This window comes from Hoplias malabaricus, chromosome X2 (genome assembly GCF_029633855.1).
Source record: "Hoplias malabaricus isolate fHopMal1 chromosome X2, fHopMal1.hap1, whole genome shotgun sequence".
Taxonomy (NCBI): domain Eukaryota; kingdom Metazoa; phylum Chordata; class Actinopteri; order Characiformes; family Erythrinidae; genus Hoplias; species Hoplias malabaricus.
In genome coordinates this window covers 45,015,971-45,042,484 of record NC_089819.1, presented here as the reverse complement: position 1 = coordinate 45,042,484, position 26,514 = coordinate 45,015,971, and the positions used below count along the sequence as shown (strand labels likewise).

The 26,514-nt window shown below is 37.7% G+C and overlaps 2 protein-coding genes across 4 annotated transcripts; one reads left to right on the top strand and one right to left on the bottom strand.

The window, feature by feature from the left end:
• Positions 1–3,288: 3,288 nt before the first annotated feature.
• Positions 3,289–6,943, bottom strand: LOC136677401 (uncharacterized). The gene is made up of 6 exons (XM_066654921.1): positions 6,887–6,943; positions 4,601–5,141; positions 4,258–4,339; positions 4,026–4,131; positions 3,731–3,839; positions 3,289–3,566 (listed from the first exon to the last, which is right to left on the bottom strand). Exons 1-6 carry the CDS (start codon positions 6,929–6,931, stop codon positions 3,289–3,291), a joined length of 1,161 nt encoding a protein of 386 aa, XP_066511018.1. The 5' UTR covers positions 6,932–6,943.
• A 5,840-nt stretch (positions 6,944–12,783) lies between these two features.
• Positions 12,784–26,155, top strand: LOC136676812 (AKT-interacting protein). Of its 3 annotated transcripts, none has more exons than XM_066654045.1 (10): positions 12,784–12,802; positions 16,152–16,255; positions 19,662–19,870; positions 19,962–20,026; positions 20,242–20,342; positions 20,661–20,749; positions 21,009–21,107; positions 21,783–21,890; positions 24,398–24,458; positions 24,720–26,155. In XM_066654045.1, the coding sequence occupies exons 2-10, from the start codon at positions 16,214–16,216 to the stop codon at positions 24,825–24,827; spliced, it is 882 nt and encodes a 293-aa protein (XP_066510142.1). In that variant the 5' UTR covers positions 12,784–12,802; positions 16,152–16,213; the 3' UTR covers positions 24,828–26,155. The 3 variants fall into 3 exon arrangements, with proteins under 3 accessions (XP_066510142.1, XP_066510141.1, XP_066510143.1); XM_066654044.1 differs by lacking the exon at positions 12,784–12,802 and adding an exon at positions 15,177–15,361; XM_066654046.1 differs by lacking the exon at positions 12,784–12,802 and adding an exon at positions 15,177–15,361 and having other exon boundaries at positions 24,398–24,496.
• The last annotated feature ends 359 nt before the right edge of the window (positions 26,156–26,514 follow it).

The window sequence follows — 26,514 nt, the reverse complement described above, 5'->3', positions numbered from 1 at the left end:
AAAAAGTAATAGTGATGCAAGTAACCAGTTAATATTAAGAAATATCTTAGTAAATTGCAAACACAGTGGTCAGCACAGCAAACACAGTTCCTTATTTATGTTAGAGAATAATACATTAATTTACCAGATAAAATGACTAAACCCTTGGTAAACAAATATCAGTGATGGACACATGCATTGCCCAGCTGTACATGAGAACAAAAGACACATTAAAAGAAAAATGTTATGTTTAAATATTAAATTGAAGGAAGCAAGTTCTGGGCCCTCACAAAAAAAAAAAAAAAAAATAGAAACCAAAATGTAAAAAACAAATTTTACAAAGTTCACTTTTTAATTTCAGGTGCAGAGGCTGCCAACCCTGTGGACAAGTTGAAGTCATGCTTATCTGGTTTGTGTGTCCTCATAGAGAAAGACTCAAGTTTATGGCCTGCAGCACATGACTTAATCAGAGGAATTGAAAAGGTCCAACACAGCCCATCGAAGCTAGCATGAGCAATGCACGCCTTTGGCTGCTATAGCTGTATGACACTAATGACAAAAAGAGTTAAACCCTTAAGGAAGCGTTCATAGACCTCTCAGTTGCTCAAAAGCCCAAAGTTGGGAGACGTTGACTGGCCACAGCAACACCAGACAAGACATCAGTGCCTGACCTTGAGAACAGTCAGCCAGAAGACAGACAGTGATGTTCAGTCCCCCTAGCTTTGCATAGTCACAATGTAAAACTAGTGCTAATTTTCAGTGTGTCTGTTGCAGCCCCTAAACCCTCTGCCCATGTGGATGTGTGGACACACATTCTCACACCAAGGCTTCAATGCCACTTTGTGTATATGTATATAGTTGTTTTTACAACTTTATCTCAAGTGACCAGGTGTTACAGTCTATAGTACTTTTTACGAACCTGTTCAAAACAACTCGATATTAGTGTCAAGTTATTTTTCCATCCTCTGGCCCAAGCACATAATGCAGAAACCCTTATTTGTTGTAGGATTTTTATTATTTTTTCCTGATGCTGGGTTGCAGAAGCTATGTAAAACATTCAAGAGGGGAAGTTATCATAGTTTGTCTTGTAGTGTTAATACAATGGCACATTTTATTTCGGTCAATATCTCTTGAACTGTATAGTTCATTGCATACCATGAAATGGATAACAAAAATATTTATTGATTCACAAAGATGTCTATCATCCAAAAAAGATATCCTTTAGAAAGTATATTGACAGTAAATGCAAATTAATGACCGTTTTATTTTTCAAGTGAGAAGTAATGTGGGTAGTTTTTGGACTCATCTAATTCACTGTTGAAAGGCTGAGTACAGTGTGGGTTAAATACTTGTATCTGTTAATGCACTCAGAATAAGTGTTGCCAAATTCGTAAGCTTCATGGTTATATTTCCCATAATCAGGAAAAAAATATCAATTTTTAAAATCTGAAGATCATGTGAGAATTGCCTGTTTTTCAATTGGTCATATTTATTTCAGCTTGATTCTCTTTAAATAAGTTCACTGTGTTGGGGAACAGGACTTAGCTTGAAGATGATATAGATATCTTTGGAATAAATCAACGGTCTCATTGGGTCAGACACATGTAATGACCTATGTGACCCCTTGGAAGAAATATAGAAAAATAAATCTGTTCCACACCAGAGCAACACTAACTCAAACAGAACATGTCAGAGTGTTCTCAGGAACCTGTAGAGTTGGGTTTACTTGTGAAGTAGTGCTGCCCCCAATACTTTCTGATTATTAGTTTCAAACAATTCTACAATATTTGCATGGACTTCCTCAGTTGCTACTGGGAACAGATTCCTATATATCGTTACTTAATAGGAAGATTTACAGTTAGTCTTGGTTAATTTGAATTTTGCTTTAATGTTTTGTAAAATCAGGTGCACTTAGTCAAATAGTTTTTATGATGATCAACACTTACTCGACCAAATGAAGATGAATATTGTCGTTGTCCAAAGAAAAACGTATCTTCAAAATAGTACATTTACAGAAGGAAATAAAAACCTTCACTTTCAATGGATTTCAAGGTGAAATAAAGATTTTGGAGCATTTCTATTAGTCCATTCACCCATGAGGTTTTCACACAGTGTGAAGGACATCCATTGTGTTCAAATGGTGAAGTAAATATCAACAAAAAAGGAGATGCATGTTATTCTTTGGGCTACAATGATATATAAAGGCATTGTGTCTCACGTATAGCAGCATAATAAAGTAGAACTTTATTAGTTGTACTAATAGTTCTACTTTATAGTTTGCTGTGGTATATTTATGACCTCCAATGGTGTAGGATGTAACAGGAATATTTTAAATTGTACCATTTTAAATGTAGTTAAAAGTTATGTTTGTAGCAACAGTTCTTTTCTGCATGATGTCTTAACATCACTGGTAATAAACTCACTTCCCCCATACTTATCTGATTCTCTTGTAAACAGACCATATCATAGACAACAATTATTTTCTTTGCTCTAGTCCCAAGTGAAAGAGTTTGATGTAGTATGTAAACGATGTCCACATAAAATGCGGGGAATACACCCTGGAGGGGGCGCCAGTCCTTCACAGGGAAACACACATTCAGACCTACGGACACTTTTGGAGTCACCAATCCACCTACCAATGTGTGTTTTTGGACTGTGGGAGGAAACCCATGCGGACACGAGGAGAACACACCAACTCCTCACAGACAGTCATCCGGAGTGGGAATCGAACCCACAACCTCCAGGTCCCTGGAGTTGTGTGACACTACCTGCTGCGCCACCGTGCCACCCCCCATCCAAATTACCAAAAAAAATCATTATTCAACACTTCTCTCTAAGGCATTAGCAACCATTCAATAAAAACAATTTTTTTATAAGTACCTTATGTAGAATTTCCAACCAGCAACACATTCATTTTCTGGAAGTTATACTGTGTCCTGAGCCTGCTTGCCAAGCAGTTTTTTGCTGTTGTGGGGAGACGGAGAACACGCCACACTCCTCACAGTGAGTTACCTTGCAGGCAGGGATTGAACCTACAATCCCAGAACTCTGGTGTGACCACCATTCATCCATTGTCTGTAACCACATACCCAGTTCAGGAGTCTGCACCAGACACTCATAATGGACATTCCCTGCAAAACACATGATATTCTAAAACACAACCAGTCTCTTTTGGAATCTTATCTTTATTCGTTCTGCTTTGTGTAAGTGGACTGTTTCTGCTCCAGCTGATTAAAGCCCTCCCATTCCTCATTCTGAAACAGTTCAAATGCCTGTCCAGGTGCCAGATCAGGATACGTCAAGAGCTGTTCACTGATCAGGGTAGAAGTCTCCAGCATCTCTCATTCCCTCACTAAGCTGAGCCTTTGGGGCAGCCATAGGCCTCACAGGGGCCTTTGCTTCCTCCTTCTGCCAAACAGGCACAGGTGAAGGTGCATATTTGTCTGCTGGACCTGCATGACCCTGTGCTACACTTCTCTGCCTAACTGCAGCCTTGTTCGTTGCACTGCTGACAGCTGCGGACTCCACACAAGCCTCCTCTGCCTTCCTCTGCCTAAAATGGCTTTTCAATGTGGGCACCTTGCTCCCTGTCATTATTGAAACATCATTTGTTATTTTAGTCAGTTCACTTTCACTGTTGTTGTATATTAAAATCATGAACACAGATTTCTGATATTAGTTGCTTTACCATTTGTTATTGAATCTAATTTCATAGCCTTTAAGTATAAAGTTCTGCAGTACTGGAACATACCTGGTGTCACATAGGTCAAGTATTGTCTACCCAGCTTGGCAGACGCAGGTGGAGGGACAAATGCATGGGAAATGTATAGCTCCAGAGACTTGGCCAACTGCATCTCCTCCTGATTTAGTGGATACAGGAGAAACAGAGCAAGCCTTAATATGTAGCTCATTCACTGATATTTGTTTTAGAACACAGAGTTCTACTTGCCCATGTATCAGGAAATGTTCTTATTTAGACCTCATTTACAGGGCTCTTGTCAATACAGAAGCTGCTGTACAGCGCATGTATGAAGTGTGTGTCTCACCTCCATGATGGTTCTCTGGCAGTCGTGATGTAGCTTGGCCAGCAGGAATTTTGCTTTACGCTCTGCCCCGTCATACACCAGTTTCAAGCGCTTTAACTTTCTCTTCCTGTTTAAAAAACAGACATTAAAAAGGGATGAATGTGTGGAAAATTACCTAAATACTACATCATTGTCTCGTTACAAACTCTGTTCTTTCTGCTAGGATTTGTTTTAAAGCAAAAAAACTAAATACCTTTCCTCTTCCTGCTTCCTGATGAACTCAGACACTTTCTTCCTCTGTGTAGAGAAGCCTTCCCATTTTGGGATCTTGCTTCCTATAATTAGTTGTAAAATATACATGTCATTTTCTATTCTAAAGATTAGTTGTGATAGCATTAGCTGTTGGAAGATGTCTTTATATTCTGTAAGTTACATAAGTAATGGTTAAGTTCAGGTTTGTGTCTATTTTAACTTCTAATAGATTAGAAATCTATTAATTAGCAATGAGCAGTTTACTGGAATGCTACAAAACCACTGTTGACTTAATTTCTGCTCTGTAGCGATCTAGGACTCATTTTTCCAATGCTGATACTTACCTGGTTCATAGTAGACCTTTTTCTGTCGCATGTGGCAGACGAGGTTTACTGGTGTAGGCGGCCTGGGTGGGACATGCCTACTGAAGCTCATGGGCTTTACGTTCTGAGCTGCTATTTCAGCCTGCACATGCTGGCCCTGTCGCTCTGGGGAATGATACCTCAGTAAAGGTGCATCAACATCCAGATCAAAGAAATTAGACATGCTGCTGCATATCTTCCTCTGTGTGCTGAGGCGTATGGAGGGGATCTGCGAACCAAAGGGGGAGCTCTCCTGCACAACAGCCACATTTGAGATTCGAACCCTGCAATGAGACGTCAGCTTTTGTCGACGTGGTTCCAGTGGTGGGGAAGGCTTCAACATGGGTCGACGGCGAATGGGATCCACAACACCCATTTGATCCGTCTCGCTGAACCTTCCAAGGAGTCTCCTGTCGGACTGCTGATCCAGTGCTTGTGCTGAATTCTGGATTGAGCTCTGGATCCGTTTTAGGATGGACTCCTGGATCTGCTCCATTCTATCTAGGTTGTTAAAGATGGAGTCCTAGTGTTGAAACAGAGAAAATATATTCCACACATCATTCTAAACACCAGGATCTACACAGGCTTTATTTAATTTGGCTTGTCAAAGCCAAATGACTGTTTTTTTTTTATTATTATTAAGTTGGCTAGGAAGTGCCAACTTGTTGTTGTTCATATCTTTTTATTATTACTCTTCTTACGGTTTTTGGATTGCTCCTCCTCCTAGACAGGAGTAGAGCCTAGAGAAGGCAGAGCCACAAAACTTCACAGGATCATAGACCTACAGCCAATTACATTGCTTATGCTTTGTTGGTTTCTGAATACGAGCTTCCAAAGTGGGAATTTTTGCCATAGGAATACATTGAACAAAATTTCAAACTGCTGTACTGTGGTTTCTACCTATGAGATTTCATGAGACCTGGGCACACCAGAACCCATCACGTGAAGTCTGAAATCAATCACACTCATCCATTTCATTTCATCCTTCGTTCAATATCTATTTCTTCTAAAATCTTTATACTTTCACCTAGACACTTAATTTAAATTTTAAATGGCAGGAGTTTTAAAATAATGTAAAATAATGTACAATTATATGTACAACAAAATGTGTCTTCAGCATTTAAACCGTCTGTGGCAGCAAAGACACACACACACTAGTGAACTAGGGGCTGTGAACACACACCCAGAGCAGTGGGCAGCCATCCCCAGTGCCCAGGGAACAGTTGTGGGTTTGGTGCCTTGCTCAAGGGGAACTCAGTCATGGATTGAGGGACGAGGACAGTGCTGTTCCTTCACTCCCACAGCCCCCAATTTTACTGCCAGTCGTGGGATTTGAACCAATAATCTTGCAGCCCTAACTCCTCTTCTCTAACCATTAGGCCACGGCTGCCTATAATTTGAGGACTGAGTGATCAAGAAACACTAGTAACGTCACATAGGAAAAGTAAAGTAACATTTGCCACCCCATGAAAATTGTCTGGCTTCGCCACTAATTACACACAGACTCATACATATAGAGTCTAATACACAGCTATATCAGCATAAGGGACTGACTTAGGGAACCCCCAGATAAATCTAGCAGGATTTTTAAGGTGTAATGTGAAGTTACAGCAGCAGTTTTTTGAACATGGCAGTCTTAATATAAAGGTGGTAATGTTTTTTAAAGTGTCCGTTTATTTGATGTGGTTGTTTACTTAAACTGGAAGTCTAAATAAAGTGACAGTTTTAAAAGGTGGAATTGTTTTTAATGTAGAGGTCAAAATATCTTTGCAGTTTTTTAGAGTTTAAGGGTTATTTGAAATGGTAATTTTTTAAGGGCACGTTTAAAATGTATTGTCTTTTTAAGCTGGTGGTATTTAAATGGCAGTATTGGATTGTGGCTATCAAGCAGGATAAGCTAATGTTGCAACAGTGTTAGCAATATTTGACAAGCCAAATTCTAATTCTTCCACGAACCTTTCCCCTCTAATTTATTAGATACAAAGAACAAATTAGGAATTTCATATTCTGTTGTCTTTATATATAAAATCTTTTTTGTTTCAGTGCATTGGATCCAGTGCTGAAAGATTAACAGCAAAATCTGCAGGTTTTAATACATCTGACCTCAACAAGTTTTAAATAAATTGTTATTACTTTTATGTTAATGTTTTTATTGATCTTTTCTTCAATTCCATTTAAAGTGTATTTTCAACTGTTAAATCAATTAATGTTAACACTTTCTTGGAAAAGAATGAAACATAATTAATAAAATAAAGTTCTTTTTCTTACCTGTTTTCTCCTGCTGTTCTCTTTTAGTGAACGCTCTCTACTCATCTCTGCAAGCAGTTGGTGATGATTCCTTCAAATAATGAAAATGCTGTAAGACGGGCCCCTATATATACACCTGTGGGTGTGGCTTCATTATGACATCATATCACTAGGAGTGACCCTTTTCACACAACTGCCAACCTTTATGATGTCATTTTGGTCTGTGAAGAATAGGCCCTTGCGGAGGCTTTTTTGTTTTTTTTGGTGGTACAACAAGCACTGATTAAAAAAACACTGCACTGTCATACAAGCTACCATCACTTTGACAAGAAGGCTGAGGTGACGGTGGATACACAGACACAGGGAGAGACCCATTATGGCAAGACTCTCATCATAAGAAGTCCTCATTGTACCACTGAAAACACTGATACGATAAGACTCAGCATGCACAAAGGCTCAATGAAAACATTTTCAAGCAACAAAAGCAGGCTGAACTCAACAAAAAATATGCCTCTAACTGTTTATATTTAGATATTAATATATTCAATCACTGATTGCTTGAAATTGAATTAAACCTCTACAGTTGTGGGGTGTATTTTAATATGGAATGATATGTTTGACTGAGGGCAGCACTGTGGCGCAGCAGGTGGTGTCACAGTCACACAGCTCCAGGGACCTGGAGGTTGTGGGTTTGATTCCTGCTCTCGGTGACTGTCTGTGAGGAGTGTGGTGTGTTCTCCTCGTGTCCGCGTGGGTTTCGTTCCACAGTCCAAAAACACACGTTGGTAGGTAGATTGGCGACTCAAAAGTGTCCGTAGGTGTGATTGTGTGACTGTGTGTGTGTTGCCCTGTGAAAGACTGGCGCCCCCTCCAGGGTGTATTCCCGCTTTGCGCCCAATGATTCCAGGTAGGCTCTGGCCCCACCTCAACCCTGAACAGGATTAGCAGTTACAGATAATGAATGAATGTTTGCATGATTTATTATTTTTTTATTATGTGGCTGAATTTTAACTTGTAAATTTTTATTCACTTTTTAAATGACCACTGAATCTCGTTTGTAACTCGAGTTGTTAAGTTTTGTAGCACATTCGGTAATGCAGTCGTCTCCTGTGTTTGGAGACATTTCCACCTTAAGTGATCTGAAACAGCAAAGATAAGTCAATATTACTAACTTATGGAGCAGGAATCGAGCAATCCTCATTTCCATTCATGATTTTCAACCTTTGGATTTCTCTCTATTGTCTAAAAAAAAGAGAGGGAGATAAAGCCTAGCATACTGGATGAGACCGTTTGTGTGTTTTTTACTCATTTACAGACATGGGCTTCATAAACATGCTAGAGCAGTTTCAAGTATGCAAACAGACTGGAGAGCTAGCAAATGGATACATTTTCTGAATTTTATAAACCATTTTTAACTCCAATCGTTAACTTTGCCTTTAAGTAGTTGTCCTTTTATAAGAAAATTATTTACCTTGAAAATCATTAGAAAATCTCTGAATCTCTTCTTCCTCTAAAACTGGAGAAGAATGTAGAGTGAAGCTCACCAAAAATTCCAGACCTGGGGTACCTGCTTGTGCTAAAGTTAGCGTGTACAAGACTGTCACAAATCTGTTGTTGAATATTATTGTTTAAACAACATCATCATGAGGAAGAATGACTGCCGATTCACTGTTTAACTACAGATAACCAAGCTGTGTAAGGTTCCATTTTGGAAAATCTACCTATTGTCTATGAAGGCAGTGGGGAGAAATACAGCTCATATACTGAGGCAATGGCAACATCTTCAATCATGTCTTCAGTTTCAGCCTTCTTTTCACATTCTGCTATATTTAAGTACACTTTTTTCACACTGAACCTTTAAAGCACTTTCTTGTTTTCGCACATAATAAGCTGAACTTATTGTTGGACCAAGATTTAACAAATTTATCAAGTGTGCTCAGAGACGTTTTATGTTAGTTTAAACACAGTAAATGTGTTATCAACTTGAGTTACTGAACACACAAATGTGTTATTATTGCACAATACATGTTGATTGTGTGTAAACTAGGTACTGATTTAAAAACACCCCCCCCAAAAAAAAATAAAATAAACAAATAAAACAGGAAAAAATATATAAAATAAACAGCTATCTATTTATCAGAGAAACAATAGTTTTACAACATAAGACATGCAGTTCTACTCAAATGCACCTTTCATTTGTGAAAGTATAATGCCTATTAAAAGCAGCTATAATAATTAAATGGCATTAAAACATGTTGATCATTTAATTATTTAAAAACGTAACTTTATAGGGGAACAAAAATTATATTTCTTAACATTTAATTTCACTTAAAGGGGAACTCCACAAATTTATTTATTATTTTTTGTTTTAAAGTCTCCAAAGAATTGTTCTAATCACTATTTTACCATTATAACATAAAATCAAAAACTCCAAAGACATGTGGAGGTTCACCAGTGGTTTTGATTATTATCTGTGTTGTAGATATTGAGAACCCAGGGTCCATGCTGAATAAATATGTTCATATTTACAGGAGAGAATTATATTTAATTATATTTAAAAAATGGTAATGTTATTTAAGTTGCTGAAAAAAATAATCAAAAATAGCACATTCATAAAACCACAGTAGCACATAGATATAGAAAACCTTGTGGTTTTATTTCTTTTAACTTCTGAACCTATACAATCTTTTATCTTGTGGTGTTGGCATTACTAAACCTTGACAGTTTATCAAGGGATCAAACATCTACAGCATCATTTATATGGTTAATGTCATAGATGTTTGTTTACTTCACTTCATATACATAAACATGCTCAAAGTACTAGACTGAAATAATCTTTTTAAACATCAATTCAAATCACCAAATAACTTAGCAGTGAGTCACTGAATTTTGCAAACTATGTAGTTTTTTTTTCAAAATCTTTTTACCATGTCACATTTCTTGTTACCTCCATATGTGTGAGGCATATCCAAAATAGTGCAAATACCTTTGGAGGTTTCCAGTCCTGGTGAGGGAATGCTTGGCTATTGATCTGCACCGGGTGAATGTTTTCTGGACTGCAGACTTGATTTAGGATATGTTATCTCCAGGTGGTCTAAGTCTTTTCATGAAGTTCATCCACGCAGGTTTTCCCGTACCAATGTCCCATTACTGGTAGAATTTGGTCCATCACTGCTTTAATCACACATCCTGTAATGTCACTGACAATGCTCTAGATGCCAGCAGATGATGTCTCATTTCCACACAATATATAAATTTAAATTGAAAAATCAAATGTGAAATGCCCTAGTTGACTGAACACTTTTGACACAGAGAACAAATACTGTGTTAAATTTTTTATTACGTTGTTTTCTTACATCAGTAAAGTCTAAAATTTAACAAAATTTAAAATTTAAGTTAAAAAGAAAATAAAAATAAATCTTAAATAGTGACCAAGAAAATGTTACAGAATCTTAAATCTTTTTAATTAACATTTTAACATTTTGTCTGTTTTTTTTTTTATTCTATGAAATTCTATTGCTAGAATTTTAATTAAAAATAATAATTCAAGGTGTTCTGGGCTGTCCCTTATGTAAGTTCGTCTCTGCCACATAAAATAATTTAAAACAAAGGCACCCATTTTTTTTCATTAATATGCAAGTTGCTATCTCAATATTTCGAGATACTATCTCATTATTTTGAGATACTAACTCAAGATTGAGTTTTAGGCTTCAATTGCAGAAAGACTTTTATTTTGATGAGCATGAATACGGGTGGAGTCGGAAACCACTGTTTTTACTGCCGGAGTACTTGCCTGAATGTAGTAGAGTGTTGCCTTTATCGATAATCACATTTATACAAAAATAGCCGAATCTTAAAATTAGAAACCGAATACTCAAATATTGGGAGCCAGTCCTATTGTTAAAAAATCAGTTCTCAGCGCCCTCTCTTTGGCCACACTCTGTATAATGTGACCTGTATCTGAACAGATCATGCTCCTGAACTGATCCGCATGCGCAAAGGACGAGGCTTGAGGCGCTGACCAGAAGAAAATGTTTCACACAAAGCACTTTCATTTTTTAAATGAAGGAATGGGACCGGACTGTGCAACGCTGTATCACAAAACCTCCCTTTTCTTTGTGAGCTCTATGTTAAAGACAGAGTATTAATTAAAGACTGTAAAGGATATTAAAATGTGAACGAATATAATATTTTAAAAACTTTGAGAGTGAATAATTTATATTTCAGGGTAACATTGCCCATTTTTATAAAACATAAGCAGGTTTTGTTAAATAAAATGTATAAAAATATCTACATTTATTTTCTAAAAGGGTGACACAAAAATATGTAGTGTAATCTAGTATTTATATGACACATTCAGGTGTTTGAAACAAATAATACTTCAATTACTATTAAATACTGTTTTGTGCTTGGAGCTTTAGAAATTAAACACTCATTTTTGCACCCTAAATTATACATTAAAACATTAAAATCAGAAGGTCTAACTAAAAGCAGGGACACTTCTTCTTACAGTTATACACGGCATGTGCAGACATTTATGGAAAACAGTAGGGACCAGTAAGACATTTCCTGTCTTGTACTCTCTTGGGATGGCTTTAGAGTAGAACTCTCTCTCTCTCTCTCTCTCTCTCTCTCTTCAATTTTTCAATTCAAGGTGCTTTATTGACATGATACATTATTTACATTTGTATTGTCAAAGCCTGGGTTACAATTTTTAAAAGTTAAAAAGAACATAAATAAATACAGGGTGTAACTTATTAGAAATGTGGAAACAGTAACATTTACCACTAACACTGGGCTGGAACCGGGGAAAAGGTAATATATGGGGTCAGTGTGTGTGTGTTTGTGTGTTTGACAGGGTCACTCACTGTCCCTTTTGCGATGGCAGGCAGGTATGTATGAGGCTGCGAGAGTGCAGCTCCCTCTCTTCTCCCAGCAGATACGGGAGTCTGTCTGTGAGGGTCAGGGCCGTGAAGGATGGGTGTTTTTTTACTAAATTTAATGTATAACTCGTTGCAGATCTCAGTGTACTTTGGGCATTCTGTGAGGAACTGAAGCTCTGTCTCAGGTCGACTGAAGCTGCACTGCTGGCAGAGTCTCTGTTCCTGAGGTAGTCAGGTCTGTGTCTGCCCGTCTCTATGGCCAGAATGTGCTGACTGAGACTGTAACTGGTCAAGGTGGTCCTCAGGTCTCGGTCAGTCACTGTGTTGAGGTACTGCTCTACAGTGTACTGCTACGTTAGGGCCAGATAACATTGCATTTTACTCTGTAATTTAGTTTGAGTTTTTTTTAATTCGTGCAGTAATTTGGTCGGGTCTGATCACATCTGCTGTGTTCTGGTACTGAGCTGGCTGAGGGTTAGAGTGTGTTAGGTGGGCTGTGTTAGAGTGTGTTAGGGAGGGTGGTGAACCGTAGCTCAAGACCAACTGAGTGAGGGCATTGTGTTCTTTGCTCAACTCTTGGTGCTGCAGGGCTTTGTAATGGTACGATTGGGGGTCGCTGTGTTTAAGGTGTGTCCAGAATTTGATCGCCCTTGTTTGTATCTTTAAAATTAATGGATATTGGCCTATCTCTCTCTCTCTCTCCCTCTCTTTCTCTATGGCGGGTGTGGACTCTAACCTATTTGTACTACCTAGGATACACATTCTCTGAGCACAAAGCACATTTGAGAGTCGCTTTAGATAAGATTGTCTGCTAAATGCTGTAAATGGAAATGGGTGTAGGTTAATTCCTCTTTAAAACCTCAATCTGTAGAAGTCAATGTAAAATTTAGGCTCAGATCTGGAATGACTGACAGTGAGCGGGGACGAATAATTATATTTAAACCAATGACACAAAAGTAGCGCTGACGACGTAGCAGCCGCTGTGAGACAACTGAACACGGAGGAATGTGGTCTCAGACTTTAAAAATGTCTGACATCTCAGGAATTTAGTCAGGTAAAACATTAAAAGTTCCTCACACTCTGTTAAATGTTTATTAAAAAGAAAGGAACAAACAAACAAACAAATACATATATGGCGAATTAACGCCGTGTATCTGTGATAGTGGGGAGTGAGAGAGATGTAGCCTATTTATGATCAGTAATCGAGCAGATTGTCCAAAAATGTAAACAATAGCGAGCATGCTAACAGAATGTGGCAGCTTTAACAGTAATAACGCTTAAAGCATGATATTGTGCTCCTCTTGCTTATGCGTGTCAACATGAAATAAAATAATAAACAAATCAATCCTCACGATTTCATATTTAGCTGTAGCTCCATGACATTCGTCGCTGAATCATAATACTAGGTTCAATTCCAAAATGAATCGATTCTCTTAAATGATTCCCTACTGTGAGACGTACCCCATGTGTGACCAAATCCACAAAGGGCCAGTGTGGGTGCAGGTTATTCATTTAACCAGGCCCCACACTACTGAAAGCCAAGATCTAATTATTAGATCCACTGATTAAAAACAGGTGGAATGAGGTGTCGCTTCTGCTTGGTTGGAAAGAAAACCTTCACACACACCAGCCCTCAGTGGATTTAGTTTGACACCTCTGTTCTACTCACTGTCAAATCTGGGAAATATTTTCTCTGCTCACACTTTATTTTTTGTCATTTTTCAGCTCCACTCATAGTATAAGTGAAAACTTGTGAAATTATAGACAGTATTCCATCTATTGCTCTTCATACTTTTGCCCTGTTTTTCAGGTCTGATAACCATCATAGGGCATGTATTGAGTGGTGGATCATTCTCTATTGCAGTGACACTGACTTGGTGCTGGTATGTTAGAATGTGAGCGGCACAGGAATGAATGGATTATACACAGCAGTGCTGCTCGAGTTTTTAATCCCCTCTGTGTAATGGAGGGGGAATAAGAATAAACAAAAAAATCCACCTAAAATCCTCTGATCACTGATGAAGGTCTTGAGAATGATGAGGGCATGTATGATGAAGAAAACTAATAAAATGGAAATGTGTATAGATGTTACAGTGTGTTTTTGTCAGGAAATGTATACCTTGAACTAGCAAACAAACCATTTTGACAACTTTATATTTGCACTGTAAAAGTTGTCTTCAGTGAACAAAACAAAAGAAACTTTAATTAATTTATTGTCTGTAACAGCTTATCCAGTTCAGGGCTGCGGTGGGTCCAGAGCCTACCCGAAATCGCTGGGAGCAAGGCAGGAACACACCCTGGAGGGGCCGCTCGTCTTTCACAGGGCAACACGCACACCTGTGAACACTTTTAATTCACCAATCCACATACCAGCGTATGTTTTAGGACCGTGGGAGGAAACCGGAGCACCCGGAGGAAACCCACGCAGACACGAGGAGAACTCACCAAACTCCTCACAGGCAGTCACCCAGAGCAATACTTGAATCCACAACCTCCAGGTCCTTGCTGCACCACCATGTCGCCCAAAAGGAAAATGGTCATTCGCAATTACTTTCATGATACTTTTAATGAAATTTTCATTTTAAATTGCATTTCATTAGCATGTAACAAATAGCTTGCTATCTTTGCTGAGACACATATGTATATGGATGTATTTTTGGAGCAAAACACCTGAACACTTATTCAGGTTATTGAAAACAGTCATGTGTATCAGTGAATTCGTAGATAACCTCATTTTCAAAACACAGTGCATATGGTGCATAAACAAAGACATTTAGCATTAACAAAGGGTATGTTTTAGTACTTATAAAAAGTATCTTTGTAAAGAAATGTGGAAATGTAACAACATTTTATGATTCTTCACTGTCAACTTCTGTGTAGATGTATGGAGCTACTAAACACCTGGGACAGTGTAATTTGAAGTTGTAGAAAATAGTCACATGTGTATCACAAAATTTGTCCCAGAAAAACATTTTATATGTCTGTTACTGCCAATTTTTTTCATTAATATGTAAGCTGCTATCTTAGTATTTTAATATTAAGGTCTCATTATTTCGAGGTACTAAATTAATATATTGAGGTAGCATTCACACACGTATCAAAAAATATGAAGTCATGGACAATATTTGCACATTTGCAAAACAGTATGTGAAGTGTGAGGTTGGACTCAAATCTTGGAATCAGAGTCGACTCCAAAATATCCTGAATCGAGCAGCTCCGTTGTATGAAAAATTTGAATCAGCGGCATTATCTAGTGTGATTGAGTTATAGTTGATGATCGAAAGTGTTACAGCCTATCACAGGACAGTCTACTGTTTGCGAACCAATCAGATCTATTTGAAATGTGGCCCGGCTTCTTTTTATTAACCAATCACATCTCTTTATAGCGGTTTGCCCCACCTCTCAGCATTGTAGTGCGACGTGTAGGTATTTGGGTTCCTTCAGCTCAGATTTCTGGATTATTTCAGCAGCTGTTATTATTTTCTGAATTAATAGAAATTCGGTCGCTGCCTGTTTAGATAAATAAAGCCCATCTATTTATTGACGAAGAGCCTTTAAAAAGAATGAGTCAAATAATTATGTGATTCCAGCTTTTTGTGTCTGGCATTTTCAAGTAAGTGGCTACACCTCAACTCCCCGATTAACTGCTAAACTAAACTCGGGAAATTTGGCATGGAGTGAATTTGTTTCCTCTCATGAATATGACCTCTAATTAAGATTATTATTGCGGGTGTTGATGTACAAATTCAATGGCGTAGCACAGTTAATACATTCATTTAATATTTTAGCCGAGCTAACGTTGTTGTTAGCAGTCTCACTAGCTGAACCTAGAGAGAAGGCTAATGACAGTGTTAGTCATTAGTTAAACTGTAACGTAACCCTGTTAACAACATTCGTACCTGCCGTTTTACACTTAATCAAGTGTCGATTTCCTGAGGTAAAACACGTTCACGTTTTATGCATCGAGAATGATATGCTTGCTCAGTTAATGATACAGGTACATTTTAATAATGGTAAATGGGGAAATAGGTGAACTTGGACTCTCCCACGCTTTCACTACGTTGGACAGCAGACTCATGTCCTGTGTGCCTTTGTCTTTATCTAGTTAGTGTTTTATTCCCAGGTGAAGTTTGTTCAGCCAATGTGATTGACTGAGAAATAAGCAGTGTTTTATTGAAAATGTTGAGACTGATCAGTAAAATAGGCAGTCATTTGCCTTGTAAACATATTGGTTCTAATCTCCTGTTTAAATGTATGCTTTAAAATGTACTAGAGAAGCCTGCATTAGCAGACTGGGTTGTCCACAGCTGCTGTGCTGCATCAGGTTGCACATTGTGTTGCCTGGGTGTCTGGCCTCTCATCTGTGGTCTCTCACACTCTGGTATTTTCTCACTTACTCTCAGGGTATTCTGCAGATGCCATTGGGAGGCACAGGACGACACACCCTTCACAGGCTCAATGAGTAATGAACCCATTTTGGAGCATGTCGACAAACGCTGGCCGTAAGGTAAGATCGGGCATTATAATCTGATCCGTGGTCCAATTTGTAGCTGTACCAGGGACACTAGGGTTTTTTGAGATGAGCTCAACCTCATCTTTGTTGTCAGTGAGAATAGCCAGAAGCAATTTTTGAAGAGAAATGTCAAATCAGTTTTATAAGCAACACCCTGTAAGGTTCTGCAACTATTGCAGGGGCCAGTTATCAGATAATATAATGTGTTTTGAAGAGTATTAATGTAGCATAATTTTCATTCATTGATTTATTTATTCATTGTCTCGAACCACACGTCCAGTTCAGGGTCACAGTGGGTCCTACACAGAATCACTGGGCCCAAGGTGGGAACACACCCTGGACAGGGCACAAGTCCATCACATGACACCACACTCACACACACTCACATCAATGGATACTGTTGAGTAGCCAGTCCACCTACCAATGTGTGTTTTTGGACTCTGGGTCGAAGGACACTCGCATGGACATGGGGTGAAGTCACCAGACTTCTCAAAAACAGTCACCCTGTAGCACTGCTGTGTCTGACCCGCTCTTACCAGAGCAGCACACACTAAAACACCACCACCATGTCAGTGTCACTGCATCACTGGGAATTATCTAATAGCCAAATCATACCTGCTCTGTGGTGGTCAGTGAGGGCCCTGACCATTGAAGAGCAGGGTTAAATGGGGATAAAAAGTTTGCAGCGTAACAGGTGAAGTTGATCAGAGGAGCTGATAAAGTGGACAATAAGTGTAGATGCAAGGTAGGTATTCCTAATCCAGTGATTGTTCAGTGTAAATTCAGCTGGCTTACCCAGTATAAAGAGAAGTGGCTCATATTCTGTGCAGTACTTGCATAAGTTAAACAACACGGGTACTTTAACACCTCAGCATTCAGGTGTAATTCTTAAAGGCCACAGGATATAAATCATGACAAAATGGTGTCTGTGTACAATCACAATTTCTGACAGCTTAAATCCTTGACATTGGACATTTTTAATAATTTGCTGCATGGTAAGTCACATGGCCTTAAGGGTGCAAAGGCTGTATGGTTCTATACTGCTGTGCACATATAACTTGGTTAACAAGTTACTTCACACTGAAGTTGTTGGTGAAGCAAGTTATTTTTTACAGGGTAACTTCTAATTTTGGTAGTTCTATGCTATATAGATTTAATTAAATAAAAAAATGCACACTAACACTGCTTAAGACACTGTGGGGATTGAGCTTGTTACAGAAGATTTGTCACTTGTGAAAGCTAAAAAAATATATATCGGTTTTCAAATTGGTCCTTGAATCAAATTCTAATGTTAAATGGCAGGACCTGACACTTGTAATGGGGTGCTAATATGTTGCAAATGTTTGGATGCTTCACTGCGTAAAGCCTCATGTGTTGTTAAATTTATAATCAGTAGTTTTTAAAATGAACTACAACAGTTTAGGGAATTAAAGCACTCTCCTTTTGATCTATTTAAAAATAATTTTCCTTAGATATTTCTGCCTTGTTTGTTTGTTCTTGTGCCATGGTTTTAAGTTGGCTTACTATAAGAAGGGAGGGTTCTGTCATCTTGTGATCATTATTTTAAAACTGTGATATGGTCTGGTTCACACAGCAGCAGTTTGTCTTGCAGTAATCTTTGAAGTTGCTCTGTAATGCTCAGAGACTTGCTGACTAATGGCTGCTGCTTCACACCTAGCCTCTGTTGCTGCTTAATGAAGATCACACTGACTGACTATTACCAAAGCTACTGAAAGGTGTACATGTTCCACATTTAATGTCTCTAGCATTGTCTGTCTGGTTCCATCAAATGCATGGTTACACCTTTCCTAGCTGTTACTATGGCTGAATGTGTATTAGTCCTGGGAGCTGGCCCCTGGTTTTCAATTACGCCTCAGGGCTCTTCATGTCCTAATTCTTTAAAGCTAGTCTGACTGTGGCACAGCTGTCGTCACTTTGTTTCGGCACAAAAGCGCCTTGTTGATGCCAGGTAATGAATTATAACTGACCCAAGAAACAAATGGTTTGTCATTTTATCGACTTTGTGTAAAGCTACAAGAAACATCTTAGCTTATCACAATTTGCAGTTTGACAATGCTTTAAAAATGCCACAATGATTTCTGACATTCATTGACTGAGATATTGAGCTGATCAGTTACTGTCAGTATACAGCTGTGAATATTTTTTAACCAGTTGCTCTAAAGTGACGTTGTTTCTCACATCAGTTCAGAAAGCTGTGTATGTAATGAAATGTATAACTTTAGGGGAAATGAACAGTGCTTATGTAGATTTTTAAGACTACTCTCTAAAAAAAAATCCTTTTAAATGTGTTGTACTTGAGTTTGCTGCTGTAGAGCAAAAGGGGAAATCAAGGTTGGATCAGAGTGTCCTGCCTGATGGTCAATAACTTGCCCACTAAGCGGTTCTAATTTGGTGACAGTTATTATTTTGTTATTCCAGTTAAAATATCTTATTTTCTCCATGTATATCTATGGCAACCAGAGTTTCTTATAAAACACATTTTTAGCTTAATGTACAGCCTAGCAAATGCTACATGGTTGATTTTCGTTTGAAGGATTTTCACAAGTTTATCTGTTGGCCCATGTTTAAATACTCAAGCTTTAAATGAGACATATCATATGTCATTTCCTCAGGTTAACAGCATGTTTCCCCCATCAGTGGTACTTTTATTTATAAGCAGATCAACCATGCTGTGGGCTCTGATGCACCCCATGCATCATACATGCAGCTTGTTGGTAACAATCTTGATAGATGTTTATCTTTGGCATGTAGTATCTTTTTAAAACTCCCCACTCCACTCAAAAACAAGCTAAAATGTGGACTCATTCTGCCCACACATCTCGCATGACTTCAGGCCCTTGCTGGCATTCCTGTGCCAAGTTAATATACAACAAGTTAATATACCTCTATACAGCTTCATGTTTAATTTCTTGATGCAGCAGTCCACTGTGTTAAGTGACAATTGATTATTGAGCAGATAAACTTGGCTTTTAGTTTGTAATCACCTGCCCAGGGACTGAAAATTAGCCAACTCTGGCACATTTACATGGATGTGGAAACTGAAATGTTGATTAACGTGTATTGTGCCTGGTAGGTAGATAAATTAATAAAACCAATAAAGATTTGGCAAAGTACTTCCAACCATGTGGCTTAGTCTAGGTTAGCTTAACGTTTCTCCAACAGTACCAGCTGAGGGCGTGACGGTCACACATATTCAGTGGTTTTTGACCTTGCCCTTTCTTGCACCAATATTTTTCATGATATTAACTGAATATGGTGAGAGACCTAGGCTAAATTCTTTGCACTTTACCAATAAAAAGTTTATGACGGAATATGATGTTCATTTGCATCCCTAAAAGTTCTATGTGAGATTTATTTTATTTTTTGTTTGTCTGTTTAGCGATCTGACAGTGAGGAGCAAGGTAGTTCTGGTGAACAGAAAGCCAGCCCAGCTCGTCCTTCTTTTGGGAAGAAGCAGCTGCCTTCCATCCCTAAGAATGCAGTCCCTATCACTAAACCATCATCACCAGCTACTGTCACTCAGGCCACTAATGGCACACATGCCTCCTATGGACCATTTTACCTAGAATATTCCCTGCTGGCGGAGTTGTATGTATTTTTCAATGTTTGTAATACTGTAATTGTTACGATGAAAATGTTTTCACAGTTGATACTGACATGACTTTGGTCTGTTTTGTAGTACGTTGGTGATAAAGCAGAGACTACCAGGCATATATGTTCAGCCTTCTTACAGATCAGCCTTGAGTAAGAGTACACATAACACACACAGTTCTCTTACAGGCGTATTGGTTATTTTAGTGTATTCTGTTAATGAGTCCCCTAGCTTGGGAGTAACAGTTAATGCCATTCAAACTGCTTTGCTGACATTATATTTATACTAAGAAAAAAAGCAAAAAATTGCAATGTTTGTCCATTCTGAACTAATACTATATTTCTATCCATTTTTTGTGTTTCTTCAGTGTGGTTTGGTGTGATTTTCATTCGCCACGGATTGTATCAGGATGGTGTTTTTAAATTCACAGTGTACATTCCCGATAATTACCCTGATGGAGAATGTCCTGTGAGTACAATGTGTTTAAACTCTAGTTACATTGAGGTTACTACTTTTGCCTTAACAGCAGTGTCACTTCTTCTTTTGCATGGATTTAAACATTCAAAAAGATGAGAGTTTTAAAGTTCAGCCCATTTTTACATTATTATTTAGCATAACACACAGCATTGATTTAGACTTCATGCTTTTATGTCAAAAACTTGTCCCGCGTTTTTGAGAATTTGAGGCAACTCTTGAAGGAAATTTTAAATATGAATGAAACTATAGCTTTCTACCCAGGGTCTTACTTATAAAATTAGTGTTTGTGTCTTTATCTGTGCCTGGCAGAGAGTGGTCTTTGATATCCCAGTGTTTCATCCACTGGTGGACCCTGTTTCTGGAGAGCTGGATGTGAGAAGAGCATTCACAAAGTGGAGGTCAGTAAAATCTTTAATAACAGTTGTATTAAGTCTTCTGTAAATGAATAATTTTTGCTTAATGATAGAATCATGCTTTAATCTAGCTTCAAATTTCTGACCCAAGTACCAAAAAAAATGTAATGCACTGAGAATTGCTAAAAATATTTCTGGCTTGGACTTTTGACTTGTCTGTCATTTGCAAACTTTGGCTAATTGGGTTTTGTCATTTTGCTGTAAATGTAAAGCTTGTGTCTGCTGTTCACTTTTGCATCTGTAGGAGGAACCATAACCATATCTGGCAAGTGTTAATGTATGCACGCACAGTCTTCTACAAGATCAACACCATGGAACCATTCAACCCAGAGGCTGCTGTGCTGTAAGTGTGTGTTGACACCAATCTTAGATATAACATTATAGATATATAGATATAACAGTAGACTAACACAGTGGTTCTCAAACTGTGAGTTTGAAAAGAGCCCAGTTTCAGTTGCTTACTGGACGTAAGATAAAGCTAGAGTCAGACGTGAGCAATTTGGATTTTATTATAAAAAGGGCAAAGCTAAAACGAGAAAAACAAGCCAAGACCAAGCCCAAGAAATACTCTGGAGCCCAGAAGGACTAAATCCAGTGTCAAAAATAGGGAAAAACTAATTGAAACTTTTGTACATGTGAAGACAAAATAGAGGAAAACACTTGGCTGAAAACTTGGTTTGATAATGGGTGATACTTGGTCTAAAAGGTTTGAGAACCACTGCACTAACACATTAGATGAATATGAAAACTAAAAGGTGTGAATATGAAAAGGTGATTTGGGTGAATATGAAAAGCAAGAGTGGCCAAGACGTATGGCAAAAAACAAATATATATATTTATTTATTATATTATTTTTTTTTAAATATACCAGTCGAATAATGCCAAGTTTAATATTTGTAGCTGAACCTTACAATGGAAAAATCGAAGGTATTTTGGCTATGCCAGACTCCAGACTGACACAAGCGGTAAGACTATTGCATAATTATTCTGCCTGAACAGTTGTATTCTGTTTTTACAGATATGACAAGGACATTCAGCTCTTCAAAAGTAAAGTGGTTGACAGTGTGAAACTATGCAACAGCCATCTTTTTGACCAACCCAAGATAGATGACCCTTATGCAATAAGGCAAGTAGGCCTAATGAAATTCTCATGTTTTTTTAAGTCCATAAGTATTTTGCTGAGTCATTCCAAAAAAAGCATGGCAAATATATAATTTTAAAACTTAATTACAAATAGACCTTAAGTGACTCCCTATGCAAGTATTTATTTGCTTCCATTCCCTACATATATTACAAACTAGAAACAGAAAAAAAGTGATGCACCTTGAAATAATATTTAACATTGTTAACAAAATGTTTTTTTTGTTATAGAACAAACATGTTTAACAAAATAATATTAACAATAATATTTAAAATAACATTGTGTGGGGTCCACTAATTTTAGAAATACAAAGCATTGAATGTCGTGAGCACTTTTTTTACAGAAATACCAATATGTGTCTTTCTCTGTAAATATTCATGAGGAAATGAATGGCAATTTCATTGACAGTTTGCCTCATCCTAAAGTCCAGGAAGATTGTTAAAATTATTGCTTCTTTGTGACACTGGAATCAAACGCAATTGTATTTTATTTGTTATATTATTCATTTATTCATTCATCATCTGTAACTGCTTATCCAGTTCAGGGTCACGGTGGGTCCAGAGCCTACCTGGAATCATTGGGCGCAAGGCAGGAATACACCCTGGAGGGGGCACCAGTCCTTCACAGGGCAACACACACACTCACACATTCACACCTATGAACACTTTTGAGTCACCAATCCACCTACCAATGTGTGTTTTTTGTACTGTGGGAGGAAACCGGAGCACCCGGAGGACACCAAACTCCTCACAGTCACCCGGAGCAGGAATCGAACCCACAACCTCCAGGTCCCTGGAGCTGTGTGACTGCAACACTACCTGCTGGTAGTTATTATATCGTATCGACCAAAATTAAGAAATGTATATATCACCATATGAAAGGATTTATTTAAAGGATAAGGAAAAGGGCTTCTTAACTTTCAATGGAAGTTGTTGTAAAAAGATTTTATTCCAAGTAATTTTGGAGCATTTCTATTGGTTCATTCATCATGACATTTTACCACAATGTCAAAGATAGCTGCTGTGTTCAAATGATGTATTTGAGTCACCAATCCACCTACCAATGTGTGTTTTTTGTACTGTGGGAGGAGTACTCACACGCTCACACACGAACACATCAACTCCTCAGAGACAGACAGAGTGGGAATCAAACCCACAACCTCCAGGCCCCTGGAGCTGTGTGACTGCGACACTACCTGCTGCGCCACCGTGCCGCCCTTATTATATTATATTATATATAATATTAAAGATATTTGCTACAATTATGGGGGGAAAAATCATGAAGCATGTGGTCCTCACTACTGAAAATCATTATTTTGCATCAAGTAATAACAGGCATGTTAATGGTGTTAGTTTGATTGTTTTTTTTTTGTGAGAGAGAATGTGTGGTGGATCAGTTTGTACATGTTTCAAACGTAAAGATGGGGAGGTGTGCAAAAGTTCATCATTCTACATGAGCAAATAAATGAACAATCCAAGAATCGTGTTTCGAAAATGATTCTACAGTATATAATATCATAAAAAGATTAAGAGAATCCAGGGAAATCTCTATATGATGGGGACAAGGCTCAAAACCATTATTGGCTGGCTGTGGTCTTTAGACCCTCAGATGGCATTCTTTAAACAGACAAGATTATATAGTGGAAATCCCTGCAGGGGCTCAAAGTCTTCTGAAGCCCTATGCCTGTCAATACTGTTCATTGATGCCCCCAAAAATGACGCCATATATAAACAGGATCCAGAAAGGATGCTGCCTTTGGGCACAAAGTAGGTGAGCAACTGAAATCTTGTGTCAAGAAAGAATAGGAAACAATTTCACTTTCAAGACTATAGCTGTTGATCCCCTCAGTTCCCAAATGCTTACAGTGTGTTGTGAAAATAAGAGGTGATTTAACACAGTGGTAAATGCCTCGTCCCAACTTTTTTTTTTTTTTTTTTTTTTTTTTTTTTTTTTAAAACGTTGCTGGCATTAAAATAAAAACTAATTAATAAATAAATAAACAGACACTTTCAGTTTCAAAATTTGGAATGTTTTCTTTATGTGGTAAATTAAATACATGGTTTAAATAATTTGAACATCATGGCTTTTTTTTTTTTTTACATTTTGAACAGCTTCACAACTTTTCTAGAAATGGGGTTTGTAGGTCATGAAAGCTATTATTAGCCTTTTTCAATCCTTGAGCTGTTTATAATCATGTCCTGCACGTTTTGTGTGCTTTGCATTTAAAGTTTTCCCATTTAATACACTAATTTGAAATGATCATCTAAGTTGATTTGGATTTTTTAGAGTAGGGAAAATTTCTGAACTACTTGGGGCGGTCATACTGAAGGACCAAGACTGAGCACATATTTACCTGCTGATTTTACAGTTTGCTGTATTTTAGTGGCATTGTTTTGGAGGGTTGAGTACTGGTTTAAAATCAAAGACTAGTAAATATAGGTCAGGCTGAAGCAATATTATTACATTTTTTTTTTCTTATTTGTCCTTCCCAGCTTTTCTCCCTGGAACCCAGCTGTGCATGAGGAGGCAAAAGAGAAGATGTTCACACACAAAGTGAGTGCTTGACGCACCTGTGCACCTCCAAAGACCAAGTAAAAACTGGCTTTTTCCTGACATTAACTGATTCATGCATGTTTTGGGTTTTCTTTTCCTGTCCCTTTGTAAATGTTGTACATACCCCCACTTTTGATCTATAATTGCTTTAGGTGTAGCAGGACCATTCTGCTTCTTGCTACTAATAGGAAATTAAGGATGACAAGTTGGTACATGAGCCGTTCTTATCCTTGACCATGTTTCCATATTTTGTTGTCACAGAGACGGCCTGAGGATCACCCAAAGGGGCTGCAGGTGTCAGGACTTTCTTGGGTGAAACCTGGATCCACCCAGCCGTTCAGTAAAGAGGAATACCCTCTACAGACTTGAGCTGGCACTACCACTTACTGACCACTGTAGGGGCTGCTGAGCTGTGTTCATGCTACTCCTGTGGCTTACCCATTGTCTCTAAGACTATAATCTTGAAGCAGTTCTATGGACTTCTCATTTGCAAACTACACATCCACAGCTTTAAAAGAATATATTCTAGACCTCTGCTGCAACAGCTTTAGATCTTTGAAACAAGCTTTGTGCTTCTCTGGTATTAACCTGAGTGGATGCCATAGTCACTCTGCTAAGGCAGAAATGCAATCAAATTGCATAGAGCTTGTTTTCCTTAGACAGCAACATGACTTGCACATAAACTTATTTGCTTTTTCTTTTATATATTCTTAAATTGCAACAGACCACCTCACAATATTGTGAAAGGGTATTTTGTTTGTTTTAAAATAGTTCTTTGCAGTAAAATTCATAAAGAATGTTTAGGAGCGTCTAAGATGAACGTATTACTTCAATGAGAAGTTTTAACTGTTAGTGTTGAAGATCCAATCTTTGTCTTCTACCAGTTAGAGATTCTGATGTTAATTTAAATCAGAATTTGAATCCACTATCACTCAGACTCCATACTCGGGCTGAATCAAATATACAAACCAATATAGATAATGACATCATTAGGACTTCTCTTCATGGTATCTGATCTGAAGGCAAAACCTTGATCAGTGAGGACATAGTGCTATAATTTGGGGAATAGAGAAATCTCCCCAGGACAGTTTTAGGGGTTGAATGTTTAATTTTCACTTTTTTTTAATATATATACATACACATTTGCATACGGTTAAGTGGTTATTTTCAGTTTGATGTAGAATTTTTGAACTGGGAAACTAACACTACAGTTTTTTTTTTTTTTGTGCTTTGGGAATTATCTTGCTTTTTTCTATTTGGGTGGATTGTTTTTATTTGTCCTACCTTATGTAATAAAATGTACTGTGTATTAAATAGTTTTAATATATATTGCAGATTAAGGGGAATACCATTTTTATTTGCGAAAATATACATAATTTGTCTTTCCATTATTTGTATTCAGTGTCTTAACGAATGGTTGAAGGTGTTTGATTTGTAAATAGTGATACTTTTTTTTGTGGAAAAGGAAGGCCTCTTGTGCAGAGGCTTACTGAAACCACTGGTTTATTTATATTCAAATACAAAATAGCAAAATCTTCAAATTAATTTTCTTCCCCCCACACTGTCACAAGTCGTGAGATTTAAATTTTTGTTTCTTCCCCTTTCTCAGTGATATTAAGGTTGAACTGTGTTAACAGTGAAACAATGAGGTTTTACAATGCTGTTATCTTAAAGCCAATAAATTTGAAATGACAATAGGTTTTGGAGTTTAAATCTGTATCATGCACACGTTACTGACAGTTTTAGTACTAGTCGTCCCTCTACAACTTTGTCAGAAAAGTGCAGAACATTTAGAAATTTTACTGCTAGGGCACTACAATAAGATGGCAGTGTATTTAATAATTCATATATGAAATCATTTTAAAGTGAAATCCCACACCATTTCCAGTGAGGAGTTCTACACAAATAGTAAAGAAGGTAAAAAGGGTTTTCTTGTGTTCAAGAGAAACCTACACTTAAAATTGTTCACATTGTTGGTGATAGGACCCAGACAACTGAAAAATGCTCATTGCCGTTATTACATTAAATAGTTATAGAGTATCTTGTAAACATGTCT